Source organism: Mchenga conophoros, linkage group LG8, assembly GCF_057382185.1.
Source record: "Mchenga conophoros isolate Kocher_MC1m ecotype Shallow Benthic linkage group LG8, M_conophoros_male_GT1.1, whole genome shotgun sequence".
Classification (NCBI taxonomy): Eukaryota; Metazoa; Chordata; class Actinopteri; order Cichliformes; family Cichlidae; genus Mchenga; species Mchenga conophoros.
The window spans coordinates 16,763,612-16,781,801 of NC_140533.1; the positions used below are offsets into that span (position 1 = coordinate 16,763,612).

Sequence of the window (18,190 nt, forward strand, 5' to 3'; positions counted from 1 at the left end):
GAGATAGCCACAGAAAGGATCATTCATGCAACTAGGATTCAAACCAGTCCAAAGCAGCCCCTGATATACCCACCCACTGTCTCAGCCTGTCTAGCAGAACATGATGGTCCACAGTATCAAAGGCAGAGGTCAGGTCCAACATCAACAGAACGGAGCATTCTCCTGCATCACAACTCATCAAAATGTCATTGGAGACTGTAAGAAGTGTAGTTTCAGTAGAGTGAGCTGTACGAAAGCCAGATTGGAATTTATCCAGAATGCTGTATTCATCTAGAACAGCTATAAGCTGCTTAGCCACAACCTTTTCCAAAATCTTAGCAATGAACGGTAATTTTGAAATCGGTCTGTAGCTACTGAGAAGAGAAGCGTCAAGCTTAGGTTTTTTTTTAACAGTCGGTGAATGACAGCATTCTTACAATAAACAGGGACCTGACCAGAAACCAGTGAGGTATTGATAAGTATTGTGAGCACACAGGGACCAATAGACTGAAAGACAGTTGGGCGATTTCGGCCTACAAGCATGTCTCTTAGCAGGTGCCATTTTGGGATCCTTATAAACACAGCATAATATTATGTTGAAGCACAGGACGTATTACTCTGCGAGGCTCCTGACTACAGTAGCTGTAATGCTCCTACAATCCGTCAAGCAGTGCAGCTTCGTAACTTACCAAAGTCATACTAAAACATTTTGACTGATTTTTCAGGGCCATGTATCACATAGAATCAGTTCGAGGTCAGTAAGCACAACCAGAATTGATACATAAGGCGTACTGGATGGTACTGGAAGGCGCACTGTCAGTTTTTTGAGAAAATTGAAGGATTTTAGGTGCGCCTTATAGTCCAAAAAATACAGTACTAACTTTAATGTAGATGAGGCCATCTCTGACACATTACAGGCAGCAGTCCTGCCTGTAGCCACAACAACTTGTAACCACACAGCACCTGTACAGGATAGTGTCACGGCTGCACAGCAGTCGTGTGGTGAATTGAGAAAAGGATCCAAGATGCAGGCACTGACTGGGGTGCGAGTGAAAATTTATTTGCAGAGGTGATAAAGTGACAAAACAGGAAGAGCAGAGCGGGGAGTAAACAAACCTAAACTGGGAAAACTAAAGAACAAAACTTAAACCAGACACTCACGGGAGGAGGAGCGAAATGCACAAAGAGAGATGGCAGAGAGACGCAGAATGAATACCAGGTAACAGAATAATGCAGACTGACATGGAGTTAAACAGACGACGCGACAGAGAGCACAGGAAAACACAGGGCTTAAATACACGGGGAGTAATCAGGGAATGGGCCACAGGAGGGAGACACAGCTGGGAGCAATAAGGCTAACGAGACAGGGGAGTGGTAAAACTGAACACACTGACATGAGACATGAACTTTCAGAATAAAACAGGAAACTAACAGACACAGAGAACCAGACCGGACACTGAACTTGACAGGCAGACTCATGAGCAGACACAATAACACCATGGACAGACAGAGGGAACACAGAGAAGTGGAAGCAGGCAGGCAAAGAACAGAAACCTAACAAATGGCAAAATCACAACAGAATACACACTCTGAATGAACAAAAGCATAAGGAACACAAAACACTGAGTCCTCAGACTCAGGACCATGACAGTACCCCCCCCTCAAGGGCTGGCACCAGACAGCCCAACAGAAACACAAAAACGGACCAAAGCCAAAAAAAACCCCCACGAACCAAAAAACAGAAAACGACCCGACCAGGGTGGGCGGTGGGGGTCCAGGACGGAGGGACATAGTCCGAAAAGGCCCAGACGGACAAGGTCAGGGGGCCGACCCGGAGGCCAAAAACAGTTCAGTTCCGGGGGCCGACTGCGTGAAAGGCAGCAGCAGTGGGGCAGGTCCGGAGGCCGGCCACGCAGTAGGCAGTGGTGTGGAAACAGTTCTGGGGGCCGACCGTGCAGACAGCAACAGCGGCGTGGAAACAGCTCTGGGGGCCGACCGTGCGGACGGCAACAGCGGTGTGGAAACAAGTCCGGAGGCCGGCCACGTGGAAGGTAGTGGCGGCGTTCAGGAGGGCGTTCAGGAGGGCGTCCACAGTGGCGGAGATGCCCAACAAGTGGCCTGGCAGATGACCGACGATGTGGAGGTGGTAGTAGGGGACCTGAAGGCTGCGTGGCCCCTGCAGCCCCAGGCGAAGCGGAGGCTGGACCAGACGAGGCGGAGGCGGAGGCTGGACCAGACGAAGCTGATGAGGATGATGAGGATGCGGAGGCCGGACCAGGCGAGGCTGAAGCAGAAGCGGAGGCCGGACCAGGCGAGGCTGATGAGGATGCTGGAGCCGGACCAGGCGATGCTGATGAGGAGGCTGGAGCCGGACCAGGCGATGCTGATGAGGAGGCTGGAGCCGGACCAGACGAGGATGAAGTGGAGGCTGGAGCCGGACCAGACGAGGATGAAGCGGAGGCTGAAGCCGGACCAGACGAGGATGAAGCGGAGGCTGAAGCCGGACCAGACGAGGATGAAGCAGTGGCTGGACCAGACGAGGATGAAGCAGTGGCTGGACCAGACGAAGCAGCTGACGAGGATGAAGCAGTGGCTGGACCAGACGAAGCAGCTGACGAGGAAGCAGTGGCTGGACATGAGGAAGCAGATGCTGGACCAGGCGATGCCGAAGCAGATGCTGGACCAGGCGATGCCGAAGCAGATGCTGGACCAGGCGATGCCGAAGCAGATGCTGGACCAGGCGATGCCGAAGCAGATGCTGGACCAGATGCTGGACCAGGCGATGCTGAAGCAGATGCTGGACCAGGCGATGCTGATGAGGAAGCGGAAGCTGGACCAGGCGAGGGTGATGAGACTGCAGCTGGTGATGAGACTGCAGCTGAGGGCTGGACGGGCTCCTCGGGCCCCCCAGCTGACGAGGCAGATGGCTGGACGGGCTCCTCGGGCCCCCCAGCTGACGAGGCAGAAGGCTGGACGGGCTCCTCGGGCCCCCCAGCAAAAACAGTCTCAGAACCAGTGGGCACTAAAGCCCCTGGCACACACAGGACAGAACCAGCAGGTGCGGAGACCTCTGGCAGAGACAGAAAAGAACCAGCAGGCACACGGGCCTCTGGCAGGGACGCAACAGAACCAGCAGGCGCACGGGCCTCTGGCAGGGACGGAACAGAACCAGCAGGCGCACGGGCCTCTGGCAGGGACGGAACAGAACCAGCAGGCGCACGGGCCTCTGGCAAACACATGGCAGACTGCAGCTGCACAGAGCATTGGGTCTGCTCAGGCAGCGACGGCCGGGTGTGGTCCTCAGCTGGCTTCTTAACCGCCAGGGGTCCTGAGTCTGCTGGGGGCTGAGACCCAGCCTCTGGGGAGGCCCTGGGGCGAGTAACAGTCTCTAAATTAGCCAGTTTCTGAGAAACTAGAGTGGTTTTAATGCATTTGTCTCTCCGCTCAAAATGGGTGCTAGGAACGAGATTCAAAATGGGTGGCACAGACACAGCCTCCAGTATGGAGGGAACGGGTGATCGGGCTAATGGCATAGATGTAGGCTGGGCTAATGAACTGGCTAAAGGCTGATGTACTGGTTGAAGTGAGACTGGAGTTGGTGGTGGAGTGGATGAAACACAGTCAGCTACTGTTATGGATGTTTTGAAAATGCCAACTTGTGAGAGGTCAGTTACCACGAAGGTAGGTAAACGCCGTGTACTGTCTTTACCCTCCCCATGAACGGCCCCAGAAAACACAGTCCCAGAAGCACCAGCGTCCTTAAAACTCACCACAGCTGGTCGCACAGGAGTCCCTGAATCCGGCTGTGGGGTGAAGCGTCGGTGGCGCGAATGTTTCCTCCCCACCGCTGACGGCTCCGACAGGCAGGGAAAAACCTCTGGGGGGTCGGGCCGTGAAACCTCCGGTGGGTGAATCTGAGACGGATGCTTTGTGGCGGTCGTAGTCCATTGTTGCTGGGCACAATTGGCTACTTCCCGAGCTTGCACCGCTTCCTGGGCTTTATGCAGCTCAGCGATTAAGTCTGTAAATCCCCGGACCTGGTGGAGATAGGGATTTCCTGCCAGGATTGCCTCAACGGCATTTATCCCCACAACTTTCGCTCGTGCATTGGAGGTGTGGGTTACCCAGTCCACCAGGCGTAGGGCACGTGTGAGGTCGCTCTCCCCGGCCAAGACCGCTGGATCCATTCTTGTGGTCGCGTCGTACTGTCACGGCTGCACAGCAGTCGTGTGGTGAATTGAGAAAAGGATCCAAGATGCAGGCACTGACTGGGGTGCGAGTGAAAATTTATTTGCAGAGGTGATAAAGTGACAAAACAGGAAGAGCAGAGCGGGGAGTAAACAAACCTAAACTGGGAAAACTAAAGAACAAAACTTAAACCAGACACTCACGGGAGGAGGAGCGAAATGCACAAAGAGAGATGGCAGAGAGACGCAGAATGAATACCAGGTAACAGAATAATGCAGACTGACATGGAGTTAAACAGACGACGCGACAGAGAGCACAGGAAAACACAGGGCTTAAATACACGGGGAGTAATCAGGGAATGGGCCACAGGAGGGAGACACAGCTGGGAGCAATAAGGCTAACGAGACAGGGGAGTGGTAAAACTGAACACACTGACATGAGACATGAACTTTCAGAATAAAACAGGAAACTAACAGACACAGAGAACCAGACCGGACACTGAACTTGACAGGCAGACTCATGAGCAGACACAATAACACCATGGACAGACAGAGGGAACACAGAGAAGTGGAAGCAGGCAGGCAAAGAACAGAAACCTAACAAATGGCAAAATCACAACAGAATACACACTCTGAATGAACAAAAGCATAAGGAACACAAAACACTGAGTCCTCAGACTCAGGACCATGACAGATAGTTTTTGACCTTCAAAGGTTCTTTGTTGATGGCTTGCTTTAGGGAAGAGAGGGTGCATTAGGATCTGGAAACAGTGGATTATATAAGACTCAAAAAGCAGCTATATAGACACTGAAATTCTAAAAAAAAAAAAGTTTTGCAATTAAATAATATAACATAGAGTAATATGCAAAGGTCTTGAGCCACCACTTATTTCTTTATAATTAGCTTCCAAAGAGAGTTTATTGTATTTTTAATATGCTCTTGAGCAACTGTTCCCCAGTTTTTCTGATGGTCTTTCAGAGTTTTCTTTGGACATTTGCTGCTTTTTCACTTATTTTCAGTCCAGTCATTGTACGTGACCATTTTCAGAAGAACCTCTTAAAAATCCATTTAATACTGACCTATTACTTTCTAAAACGTTACCCAACTCAAGGGATCTAAAAGTGTTGTGTCTAAACATGACAGGAAACAAACGAAAAGAGCTCATTTTAAATTGGATCTTTAGGTAGATTGGAAAGACAAAAGTGGCAGGCCTGAAAAAAAAAACAGAAAAGAAAAATAAAACAATCATACAACCAATTTTAAATCAGTACCTTGAGGCACTTGACTACTAGCAGCCATTTACACACATGTATATAATTTGTTTCTGTGGCTGAAAAAACAGAAATTGAGAAAGATTAACAGTCTGACAGCCATAAAATAGTATTTTTACACCAACAAGGTGTTATCAAAAACTTGGCATATCTTGGCATGACATACAATCTTGTGGAGTGATTGATTTGAAGTTTAGGGTTGATTTAAGGTTGAATTGCCATCACTGTACATCTGTATGTACAGAAGGAGTCAGGAAAAAACACTGTGTGGAGGCTTTTTCATGCATTCAGCTGTTGTATTTCAGTTCTTGTGTTTGGGATCTTGTCAAAATAAATGCAGAAACGTACAGTCAGATTTGGATCTACATCCAATGCCATGATTAGTAATATCTTGCCAATTCTCCCAAAACACTGCCAGTGCCATAAAAGCACACCTGGATAGAAAACACACAGTGGAGCACTATCAGTCATGGACAGGTATCCCCAGAGTGCAGACCGCAGCGTTATTAAAGCAGTGTGGGATCATCTCGACAGAGAACAGAAAAGAAGGCAGCCAGCATCCAGAGAAGAGCTTTGAAAGTTCTTCAAGACTGGAGAATTATTCCTGAAGACTATTTAAAGAAATTACAAGAAAGCTTGTCATCGAGTTCAGGCTGTGCTGAAGAATAAAGGTGGTCATACCAGATATTTACTCTCAAGCTTGATAGAGTTGTACAGCCTCTGGCTTTGCCTTATATAACGTATCTTTACTTCTGTTTGCACATTTTATTAAATTGCTGAACCTCTGCCAGTTTCACAGCAAAATACAAAGAGGTGAGGGGTGGCTCGAGATTTTTATGTGGCACTGTACACTTACCATCACTTAAGGGAGCTTTAAGGTTAGGACTTACTCTTACTGTAATTCGTGAATACATTAACATCCTTAAAATCATGCATAATTAAGCATATCAGCCTTTTCATCTGATACTTTCCCATCCATGTTGAATTTGTGTAACACAGATACCCCATCTGCACCTTGTGAGTGTCTTCTAGGGGATTTTCTGTCAGACATGTTTTCTCTTTATGCCCTTCCTTTTTTGGTTAAAACATAAGGCTGATTTGGGACTATGCTATGTGTCCCCATTGACTACAATGGAGACATACACTCTGTATACACTATATATAATGCTCAAAGCACTGCTGTGCTGTCAGTTTGCTAGCATGACTGTACAGTCTTGTTCCACAGTGTTGTTGCAAAGTAGGCAAAAAACACTTTGCTTTTTGTGTTACCTTGATCTCAAATTGATTTTGTCAGTTTTTTATCCTCATCTAAGAGTACAGTTATTAATAGCCGATAGTTGTCAAGGTATTACCTTCATTGAAAGAGAATTTATCCAAATTGAATCTGACAAACTACTAAATTTTTACCCTCAAAGAGCCCATTGAAGTTCTGGAAGAAAGTTGGTTCTGACAGAGCTAGACTATAGGATCAAATCAGCAACGCTGAACATGTAAACAACAACCATAAGTAAAGCAGCCATCCTGAGAATACCCTTTGATAAACAGACTTTCATACAGGGCTTCAAATTTATTAGTTCTGCCATCTAGAAAAGAATGTTTATATGCCCCTGGAATCCTTCTGGAATTGTAAGCCAGATGGTAGAAGAATAAGGTGTGCCCACAGCCGTGAGTGTCTATTAACCCTTACCTTCAAAGTGCATCACAACGCCACCTTCAAACCAAATTACTAAGAGGTGTACTTGTGATCAGTGCACCCTTGGCACCTTTATTCAGGACTTCCAATCTATGGAATGGATTGCAAAGTAATTACACAAGGACCACAGGAAAAGAGACTGTGCATAATCCAAATTTCAATTAAAGCTAATGTTTAAACATATAGTAATTCAGGTTGGCCTTGAGAATTAACAAGCAGAAAGTAAATTTTTGCTCATTCTGGAGTTCAGATGGTCATTGGGGACAACGTTTTACAAATTACTGTGAAATAAATAGAGACTATGACTTGAGAAGGGATCTGACCATGACCTGTTTCTGTCTGAGGAGAGAACTCTCCCTTAGATAATTAGCATTCATGGACTGCTTGAAAGGTTCCCTTCACTTTCCATTCAGTTTTCTGACCTGCTCCAACAGGTCAGCATGACCTCTAGCAAACCTCTTCACGATCACATTCATCACTGCATACTTGAAAACCCTTGGCACATTAGTAGCGCTGAAAACCTGACCATCTGCAACTCAGTTTTTAAAAAAAATCAATTTCCACAAATTTACCATCTCAGTAAATGGCTGCATTATTTTAACCTTAAGTATATCCAATGTTGGGAAGGTTACTTTTAAAATGTATTCCATTACAGATTACAGAATACATGCCCCAAAATGTATTCTGTAACGTATTCCGTTACGTTACTCAATGACAGTAACGTATTCTGAATACTTTGGATTACTTAATATATTATCATGCTTTTTACAACAACGTGAATGTACTATTGCTGTGTGATTTATTACTATTACTGAAGGTCCGCGACTCTGAACTGTAGTAAAGGGACCTCTGACTAATACGGCGGGGTCCCTGTCGGCTCGTAGCCGAAAAATAGCTTTACTTTGTTGTGTGGGTCAACTTTTCTTGCGAGAGACAGAGAGAGGCGTTGAAAGACTGCTCCAACGTTCCGTTTTCGGAGGAAAACACGAACACGGTGTACAGTCGAGTCTTAATAGCTTACTTACAACTGGGCTCGTCAGGCACTCTTCTTGGCTGAAGTGGTTATTATTATATTTACATGCTTCCAGCTCCCGTTTTTCCTCGATGACAACTCGTACCTTTCCACTCCCCTTTTTCTCCCTCCTCGCGCTCACAGACCCATAACGTGTATGGCAGTCCATTCTCCCTGCAACACGGACTACACTGCCCATGATGCTACATTCTTTAGAGCTATGCTTGTAGCATTCTGCCTGTTAGCTTAGCACAACAACAACAACAACGAAAAGGCGCTCTCTCACCCAGGAAACACACAGTCGCAGAGAGAGAGAGAGCGTCACCCTGTAACCATGGCAACCGTAACGCTGCCGCCTGGAACAGCAGAACGTAGCTGTCAAACAAAACCCAAACAGTCCTGACCCGCGACAATATGAAACAGGAAAGTACCGCAGTGTAATCCATTTATTTCAACAAAGTAACTGTATTCTGAGTACCACCTTTTTAAACGGTAACTGTAACGGAATACAGTTACTCATATTTTGTATTTTAAATACGTAACGGCGGTACATGTATTCCGTTACTCCCCAACACTGAGTATATCATGCTGTAATACTGTGTTTTTGTTTTAGTCGTTATTTTCAATGTCTTTTCTCATCTTCTGGTTACTATGTTTTTGCGTGTCCATTTGTTTCTTTAGTAATTTATAATTGCTGAGTTGATGTAAGTTTCTCTTTAACTTTTGTCACATACAAGGCTTCAGTCACATGGAATTTGCTTACTGGTTGCTAGAAAAAATTCTCTACTCCCCAACTGACAAGCAGTGGCTGATGGTCGTTAGGTTGAAGTATGATGCTGCACAAGAAACATCTCCTTGTGATTGCCTTGGTCACTAGCAGATGGCAGAAATGGAACATTCTCTATTTTTGCAAAACGGAAACAGAGAATGTAAAAGTATGAGTAAACGTTTTGTCGTACTGCTTCAGCCAAAATGTTTGAAAAAGCGCAACTTTTTCTTTTAAGCCAAATGGTCTCCTGTTTTGGTTTATGTTGCAATTTTCACAGCTTCACAACAACTCAGAGAGTAGATGTCAACTGTTTGCAGACAATTTGGCAACTTCCATGCAAACAATGGGCAACTGCTGCAATCCACAAGTGATCAAATGCAAGAAGGTTTTGGGTGCAGCAGCATATATTTTTTGTAAATACTTTTTATCAAGCACGTACCAGTTACTTCCATGAAAATTTGCAGTCTTTAGTTGCTCGGGAGACATTAACATTTGAATTTAGCCCCAAAGCTATATAGATTATTGCAACTGTGGTGTTTACAGGTCATTTTTAGTTCTAAAATGTGAAATTCGAAGGCATGGGATCACAGTTTATTACTATAAACATTTAACACACCAGGTTAATGAACAGTTGTTTAAGGTTGTTTAGTAATGCTGTATAAACAGATTGCTAATTATCTGAGCAAAACTTGCCATACTATGCCATAGACATAGTATGTGAACTCACAGTTTTCTTATTGTTCAGAACAGGTGTGAAGCAATTATTTTTAACACTTGCCACTGACTCTCAAATTATATTTCACTTCTGGGAACTTGTATGAAACAGCAATGTAAGCAAACCCTAGGCCCGCACACACAAATACACACACGTGCATCGTGTTAATGTTTCCTCTGTTCTCCTCTCCCCTGCTCTGGCCTCATCTATTTTAATGTAGTGAGAATGCTGATTGGACAAGATGAACATTTAGACAGGGTGAAAAGAACAGCAGCTTGCAATTTGTCACCTTCTCACTACTTTTTAGTAGTTGAAAGAGATGATGTGGAGAAGGGTTTGACTGGAGAACAGATGCAGAGATAAAAGCGATGCAACAAAGGGAAGAAGACAGTGATCTACTTTCTTCCAAGTGAAAATTGAAACCACTGTCTCATTAACTCTGGAAAAGTTTAAGAATTGCTGGTGGGAAGTAACTTTAACACCTTTGGACAAGTTGCAATAAGTGGGAAAAGAGAGCAGATCCCTCAAGTTTGTCTCGACACCCTTGCCAAATCAAACCCAAAAAACTTTGGATTTTTGTATAGGAGCAATAGCTAAAAGAATGTTGAATAAAGTTTAGCTCAGACAATATGGCAGGACAGATGATTTCATGTAACTCTGACCCGCTTTCAATTGTTGTCAAAGTTGTCAAAAAGTCTGCAAATACATAAGGCCCCTTATGAAACTGTACGGCAGGAAATGCTGTTAATAATTCTCATCATTCACAGCTATCTGTCCTTCTCACACATACATTGATTCACCCCCTTACCCACCCAGTATCTTTCCTAATTTCAAAAGAGAAACCATGCAGTTGTTAACAAGATTGAAAAAAATGTTAAGAGTTGTACATCATTGATTTACACATGTACTTTGTTTAATATGAGAGGACTTTTTATTCAAAGAATGACTCACCTCAAAGGCAGCCTGAAGTGCTGCTTGCATTTCAAAACAGCTGATTAAACCCTTGAATTCCCTTTTCTTATTATGTGTGTGCCTGTGCTTTTTGTTCTGTCTGGTTTAGGCTACAGATCCAGATCTGGGGGCAAACGGTCAGGTCCATTATCGGCTCGTCAACCACCAGGGGCTGTTTTCCATCAATGCCACTGGAACCATTACAACTGCAGTGCCACTGGACAGAGAGGTGAGACGAAGCTACAGATTCTGTTCCTAATTAGTTTAAGGCAAAGCAGACAACTGTAAACGGTAATAGTATTTTTATGACGTAACTCCACAAACAGGAATGGCTGAAAGAAGTGTGTTTTTGGTTTGCAAATCCTTCTATATGTCCCATTCTCTTAAATTTGATCTTTTGATGATGTTGGAGGAGTTTTGTCAAAATCTGGCATTAACATTCCCTTGGAATGAAAGATGAACTGCGGGGCTGAATAAACTGTCAGTGCAGTAAAGATAAACCTATCCAGATCAACTGAAGGGCCAGCAGCTTCTCTTGGATCCTGGGCCAGTTTCTTGCTGGATTTTTGTTTTCCCCATTTCTTAACGACATGACTTTCAGAAACTATTCATATGCTGGAGACTTGCCATTCAGGGCTAATACTTGTTCTTTTGTTCTCCAGTTGTCTAGTTGGCTCAAATTTTTTAAGGACACACTGCACATCATAGCAAGATATGACATGTTTTCAGCAAATATTTTGTTATGAATCATCTTCTTTGTGCAAAAATAAAATATTTTGCCTTTCAAACTGTGTTTTGTTGGCATTTGTTGTAGAAAAACGGTTTTTGTTCCTAATAATAAAGTGCATAAAGAGAAGTTATGTCTAGACACTACAATGGATCATTCCAGTAGTTAGGTGCTGCTTTTATGCTAATATAGGTCTATAACAAACGGACTTAAAATGTGTGCAAAAGAAGCCAAAAAAAACCACCTTTCTGAACTGTTGCTAGAGAACTATTGCTCAGAACCATTGCCCTTTAAAAGCAAAATTTAAAGAAAAGAGGAGTGGTTGAAGAGTTTTGCACAGTACTGTCAAACAATATAGTGGTGACATATCCAGCAGCTCAGAATTAAAATCTGGTTGACATGAATGCAAACTGTAATTTGGGTGGTTGGTGGAAGAAAGCTGTGAGAAAGTAATTCTTGTTTGTAGCTTTGTTAATGCTAAATTTTGAATCTGTGTTCTCCTGAAGGTTAAAGGCCATTACTATCTCACGGTTGAAGCCTGGGATGGTGCAGAGAATCCACGGCGATCCAGATTAACACTTCGTGTCACCGTTCTGGATATAGACGACAACAGCCCAATATTCACCCAACAAACTTACAATGTCAATCTACCAGAGAACAGCCCAAAGGGCACTGTTATATTACAATTAAAGGTAAGTGTTTGTAAAGAGGAACAGGTGGTTTTGTAGCTTAGGCGTTTAGCGAATCAAACAAAAAGAAAAAAATCTGTAGTTCATTGGAACTTTTATATCTAAATTTTTGGTAAAGTGAAAAAGTTCTCCAGTGTAAATAAGGCTTTGTTGCAAACAAAAACTTACTGAAACTAGATCATGACAAATAAATCATCTCTGCTGATGCATTGGTTGGTTTTAGATTAGTACAGTTATATCTGAATCAGCAGATAAACAGTGCAGCAAAGAAAGATGGGGGTTTTTTTTGAAAAAACTACCTGCATTATAAAATGTAATTTCTTCAGCAGATAACTCTGGCATGTATTTTTTATCTGAAGAAGATCCAACTCAGTGTTGCTCACAAGTCTTTAAACAAATGAATGGATTCCTAAAGGAACTGTTCTATATTGCTTATGCTGTTTTTATGTGTGCGTTAATTGTTTGTACTGCCATTGATCTAACCAACGATAATTTCCCAGAACAATTGTTTTTTTCTGTTTGTTTTTAGTGTATTTCTGAGAGCAATCACACAGCTTATATGTTTATATGTTTCTTAATTAAAACATCACTTTTTCTTGTGTTCTCAATGTTAGCGTTATCATTTAAATCTCTATAGCACTGTAGAGGTTTAGAAGAACTTTTTTTTTTATCAAATCTTAGCATTCCTTAGCAAAGACACAAATTGCTGGTTTGCATTTATTTTATATACAGATCAAGCTAATATGTTTAATGTCCTTAATAATGTTCTTAATAAATCCCTTTATCTTAAAAATTCCCATTGATGTCAGTCTAATTTAATGTTATTTGTGCACAAATTATTGAAAATTATATTTATGCTGCATGCAGTGATAGAACATTGATAGTTTGATAACACTTGCAGACACGCTGCACACTGCAGCAGAATGTGAGATAAAGCTGCACAGCTACACTTTAAAATTATTACATAAGATATGGACCACCAGCTGTAATTTAAAGGTTACTACCACAGGCATTTCTGACAACAACACAACATAGATCTAATTAAACTGTTATAGTGTGTTACAAGCAGGTATATATGGATTCTTGTCCTACTGACAAGTATTAGAAATTCACATTGCAGTGATATTGCTTTCCTTTCCATGTTCTCTGTAGGCGACAGACGCTGACCTCAACTCCAACCTTACTTACCGAATCAGAACCGAAGGCTCGGACCAGGACATCACTCAGCTGTTCCACATCGACTCCAGAACAGGCGAGCTTTCAGTTCTCAAGGTTCTGGACTTCGAGGCTCTGTCTGAGTCAGAGCCCACATACACGTTCACTGTAGAGGCCCTGGACACAAAGGGAAACATGCCTCCTGGACTAGCCTCTGTTACAGTCAGAATAATGGTGAGTGCGTAGGTATGTGTCTACAAGCTAGTTTCTCTGTGTGGACATAAAGATGGGTAATATTTTCTACTCTTTTAGTAAAGTGTCTTTAGTTTGAAGAAAGGTAAACTGGCGTTATGATGTAGCAGGTATTGGAAGATCATTATGCTTTTTGGTGGGGGTTTAATAAATGAATAATGAATGAAAATGGAATATGGAAAAGGCAAGCAAAGCATTTTCAGTCAGGAAAATAAAAAAGACCAAAAAAGCATTTTAGAACCAGCGTGTGAAAATACAGTGTGGTCTACATTGTAAAATGGCAAGTACCAATTGGCGGATACAACTGCTAACTTGCCATCCAAGTGGCATCGGCAGCATTAGAATTGATTGTTGCAACATCTGTTTGGTGTAGAGTCCAAGCGGCAACCTTTTGGGCTGAAAAAAAGCACCAAAAACTGCATTTTTTTGAATGACCATTTGACACTCGCTCCAAAAGAGAACTTTATAGTAGCAGTCACCATAGCTGGTTTTCCCTTTTAAATCAAATATGTGGAGGAATTCTTTTTAAACCCATCTGTTTAAATCATGTTAAGTCTTACATGTATTGGAGCAAGGCTGCTTTGAGTGTTAGATGGTTGCCAGTTCCTACTAGTTCAAATAACTTGTCACGGTCCGGGGCAGCGGCCATGTGGAGAGCGGAAGGAGGACTCAAAACGCAGCACTTATTCAGGTGTGAGGGTGATTTATTGATAATATCCAATATAAAGTGGGGATGGTAAAACAGAACTAAGAATGAACTAACTGGGAGAAACTACACAAAGAAATAGCAAACCTGAGCATGAAGGGAGAACAGCAGGGAGAGCACGCAGGGGATTACACCAGGTATGAACACAGACGACGCGACGAGGAGCAGAGGAAAACACACACTATAAGTACACAAAGAGACACTGGGAAATCACACACAGGTGGGAGACACAGCTGGACCTGATTAACCTGACGAGACAGGGGAACACTAACACCAGGGACCAATAGAGGGAGCACAAACCCAAAACCCAGTATCTAAAATCCCAAAACACAAACCATCCCAAAACAGCCCAAGAATGATAAAGAGAATAACAACAATAAGGAACACAAACACAAAGTCACTGAGTCATGGCCGCTGGACCATGACAGTACCCCCCCCCCCCCCCCCCCCCCTCAAGGGCTGGCCCCTGACAGCCACAGAAACACACCACCAGACCCGGGCGGGCGGCAGGGGGCCCAGGACGGAGGGACCGGGCCATGACCAAAACGAAGACCCCAGAGTCCCAAACAAACGTTCACAAAACTCACAGCGGAGCAGAGTCCGAAGCACAGTTCAGGCGGCCGGCCACGAAGAAGGCCGCGGCGGCGCGTAAAGAGTTCGGGAGGCCGTCCACGAAGAAGGCCGTGACGGCGCACAAAAAGTTCAGGGGGCCGGCCGTGCGGAAGGCAACGGCGGCCGCTCAGGCGATGGCGGTCCGGGGGCCGGCCGTGCGGAAGGCAACGGCGGCCGCTCAGGCGATGGCGGTCCGGGGGCCGGCCGTGCGGAAGGCAACGGCGGCCGGTCAGGCGACGGCGCCCGGCCAGTAGCCTAGCCAGCAGTCTAGAAAACGGCCGTTTAGCTCCAGACCCAAACGAGGCTGGGCCAGGCGAGGCTGAAGGCACGGAAGCCGGGGCCGCAGCGGGCGAAGATGCTGAAGACGCTGCTGCAGGCAATGGTGCGGATGCTGAAGACGCTGCTGCAGGCGATGATGCAGACACGAAGGCTGGACCAGACGAAGATGCAGACACGAAGGCTGGACCAGACGAAGATGCAGACACGAAGGCTGGACCAGACGAGGGTGAAGCCGGGCCGGGCGAGGCTGAAGCAGAAGCTGAAGCTGGGCCAGGCGAGGATGAAGCTGAAGCCGGACCAGGCGAGGATGAAGCTGAAGCTGGACCAGGCGAGGATGAAGTTGGACCAGGCGAGGCTGAAGCCGGGCCAGGCGAGGATAAAGCCGGGCCAGGCGAGGATGAAGGCGAGGATGAAGCCGGGCCAGGCGTGGATGAAACCGGGCCAGGCGAGGATGAAGCTTCAGGCTGAGGCGTGGCAGTAGCAGGTGGTAGCGCTGCAGGTGATGGTACTGCAGGAGGCGGCGCTGCAGCCACAGGTGGAGAAGCAGCCACAGGTGGCTGGACGGGATCCTCGGGCCCCCCAGCAGGCGAAACAGGAAGCTGGACGGGCTCCTCGGGCCCCCCAGCAGGCGAAACAGGAGGCTGGACGGGCTCCTCGGGCCCCCCAGCGAAAACAGCCGCAGAACCAGTGGGCACCGGGGCCCCCGGCACACATGAAACATAACCAGTAGGCACGTGGGCCTCTGGCACACATGAAACAAAACCAGTAGGCACGCAGGCCTCTGGCACACATGAAACAAAACCAGTAGGCACGCGGGCCTCTGGCACACATGAAACAAAACAAGTAGGCACGTGGGCCTCCGGCACACATAAGGAGGGCTGCAGCTGCGCAGAGCACTGACCCTGCTCAGGCAGTGACAGCCCGGTGCAGTTCACAGCTGGCATCTTGGCCTCCAGGGGTCCAGAGTAAGCTGAGGGCAGTAACCCAGCCTCTGGGGAAGCCCCGGAGTGAGCAATAGTCTCTAATGTTGCCAGCTTTTGAGGAACAAGTCCGTAGTGAAACAGTTTGTCTCCCTGCTCAGAAACAGCGGTGGAAAAGCAGTGTGAAGGTTGTGACTCAGCCATTAACTGAACTACGGGTTGCGGCGATGCTAGCGGTGGTGGTGGCTGAGTGGCTGACTGGAGCGGCGGCAGAACATGTAATTGTGCCCTTAGGGAGGCTAACGGTGGAGCTACAGACTGGGAAGCTTGTAGCTGGACACAGAACTGAGCCGGAGAATGGCAATAAAGTCCTGGCTCAGAAGGAGCGGCAGAGACACAGTCTGTCAGTTTTGCAGCGGGTTTGTACACGCCCACTTGGGAAGGATCCGTTACCACGAAGGTAGGTAAGCGATCCATACAGTCTCCCATCCCGCTCTGAGTAGCCCCAGAAAACAGAGTCCCGGAATCTGGGGAAGCCAGAACATGTCGCTCGCTCACCGCCTCGGGCTGCTCGAAAGTAAAAGCAGACGGGGGGTGAAGTCCGAGGTCCAAAAGGAGGAACTCCCGCTCCCACGAACAAAGCGAGCCCAGAAGCCATGGGAGACCGGTCACCAGACGCTGTAGCCGCCTCTCTATAGCGCGCTGGGACGTGCCACCCGGGTTTTCCAGCCACCGGTCGATGAGCTCCTGTGTGGCATCGATGAGATTTTCCCGTAGCTCCCTGGACGGGTTAAGCGCTGCTGGGTCCATGTTGTGTTCGCGTCGTACTGTCACGGTCCGGGGCAGCGGCCGTGTGGAGAGCGGAAGGAGGACTCAAAACGCAGCACTTATTCAGGTGTGAGGGTGATTTATTGATAATATCCAATATAAAGTGGGGATGGTAAAACAGAACTAAGGATGAACTAACTGGGAGAAACTACACAAAGAAATAGCAAACCTGAGCATGAAGGGAGAACAGCAGGGAGAGCACGCAGGGGATTACACCAGGTATGAACACAGACGACGCGACGAGGAGCAGAGGAAAACACACACTATAAGTACACAAAGAGACATTGGGAAATCACACACAGGTGGGAGACACAGCTGGACCTGATTAACCTGACGAGACAGGGGAACACTAACACCAGGGACCAATAGAGGGAGCACAAACCCAAAACCCAGTATCTAAAATCCCAAAACACAAACCATCCCAAAACAGCCCAAGAATGATAAAGAGAATAACAACAATAAGGAACACAAACACAAAGTCACTGAGTCATGGCCGCAGGACCATGACATAACTAAAGTATTGGTGGCTTTTGGATCATTTTAAATGTAAATATCTAACAAATAATATGGTTTACTGTGTGATTAATTATTATACTAACAGACCTCCCAAGAAGTCTGTCCTCCAGTTTTGGTGAGTAAAATTTGGGTATTTTATTTTTATGCTCTTATTAGCAGGTATCTGTGTCTGTGCAATGCACCCATAAAGTCTATGGATGCGACTTGCTAATCACCTTTGCTAGTGTTAGCAGATAACTTAGCATTCCATCCTCTCGTCCAAATACAGTCCCTTCTGGCTCCAAAAAGCAACACAGTGATGCTCACAATCATACAAAAAAAAGGGTTCACAAACCAATTTGTGATGAAACAAGTGGTGCTGCCATATACCAGAAGAAGCACATGGTGGACTGCTGTGGGTGGATACACTCAATGTAAAACAGTATAAATATAGGCTCAAACATATTGTATTGCCCAAGGTTTTCACTCGTCTGCCATCACATGCATATAAACTTGAGTGACATCACATATTTTAATTCATAAGCTTTAATATAATGTTGGCACATCCTTTGCAACTATAATAGCATTAACTCTTCTGGGAAGGCTTTCCACATTGTTTAGGAATGTATTTATTTTTTACCATTCTTCCAAGGTATTTCCAAGGTTTGACACTGATGTTAGATGAGAAGGCCTGTGTCACAGTCTCTTCTGTAAATTATCCTAAAAGCGTTCTGTTGGGTTGAGGTTCCCAAACTGTTCCCACAAAGTTAGGACCATGAAGTTGTCCAAAATGCATGCATTTATTATTGAAGCATTGAGAGTTAATTTGACTGGAACTAAGGGCCCGAGCTTAACTCCTGAAAAACAAACCAACACCATAATGCCCCCTCCACCAAACTTTACACTTGGCACAGTGCAGTAAGACAAGTACCGCTCTCCTGGCAACCAC

At 45.6% G+C, this 18,190-nt stretch overlaps 1 protein-coding gene across 1 annotated transcript in view; it reads left to right on the top strand.

Annotated features, from left to right (window-relative positions):
- The window catches only part of LOC146568505 (protocadherin-15-like), a 235,777-nt gene that overhangs the window by 134,351 nt on the left and 83,236 nt on the right, over positions 1-18,190 (top strand). The window contains exons 21-23 of the mRNA XM_085284578.1: positions 10,688-10,807; positions 11,812-11,997; positions 13,147-13,383. Coding sequence (XP_085140704.1) covers positions 10,688-10,807; positions 11,812-11,997; positions 13,147-13,383 — 543 coding nt within the window. The remainder of the gene's footprint in view (positions 1-10,687; positions 10,808-11,811; positions 11,998-13,146; positions 13,384-18,190) is intronic.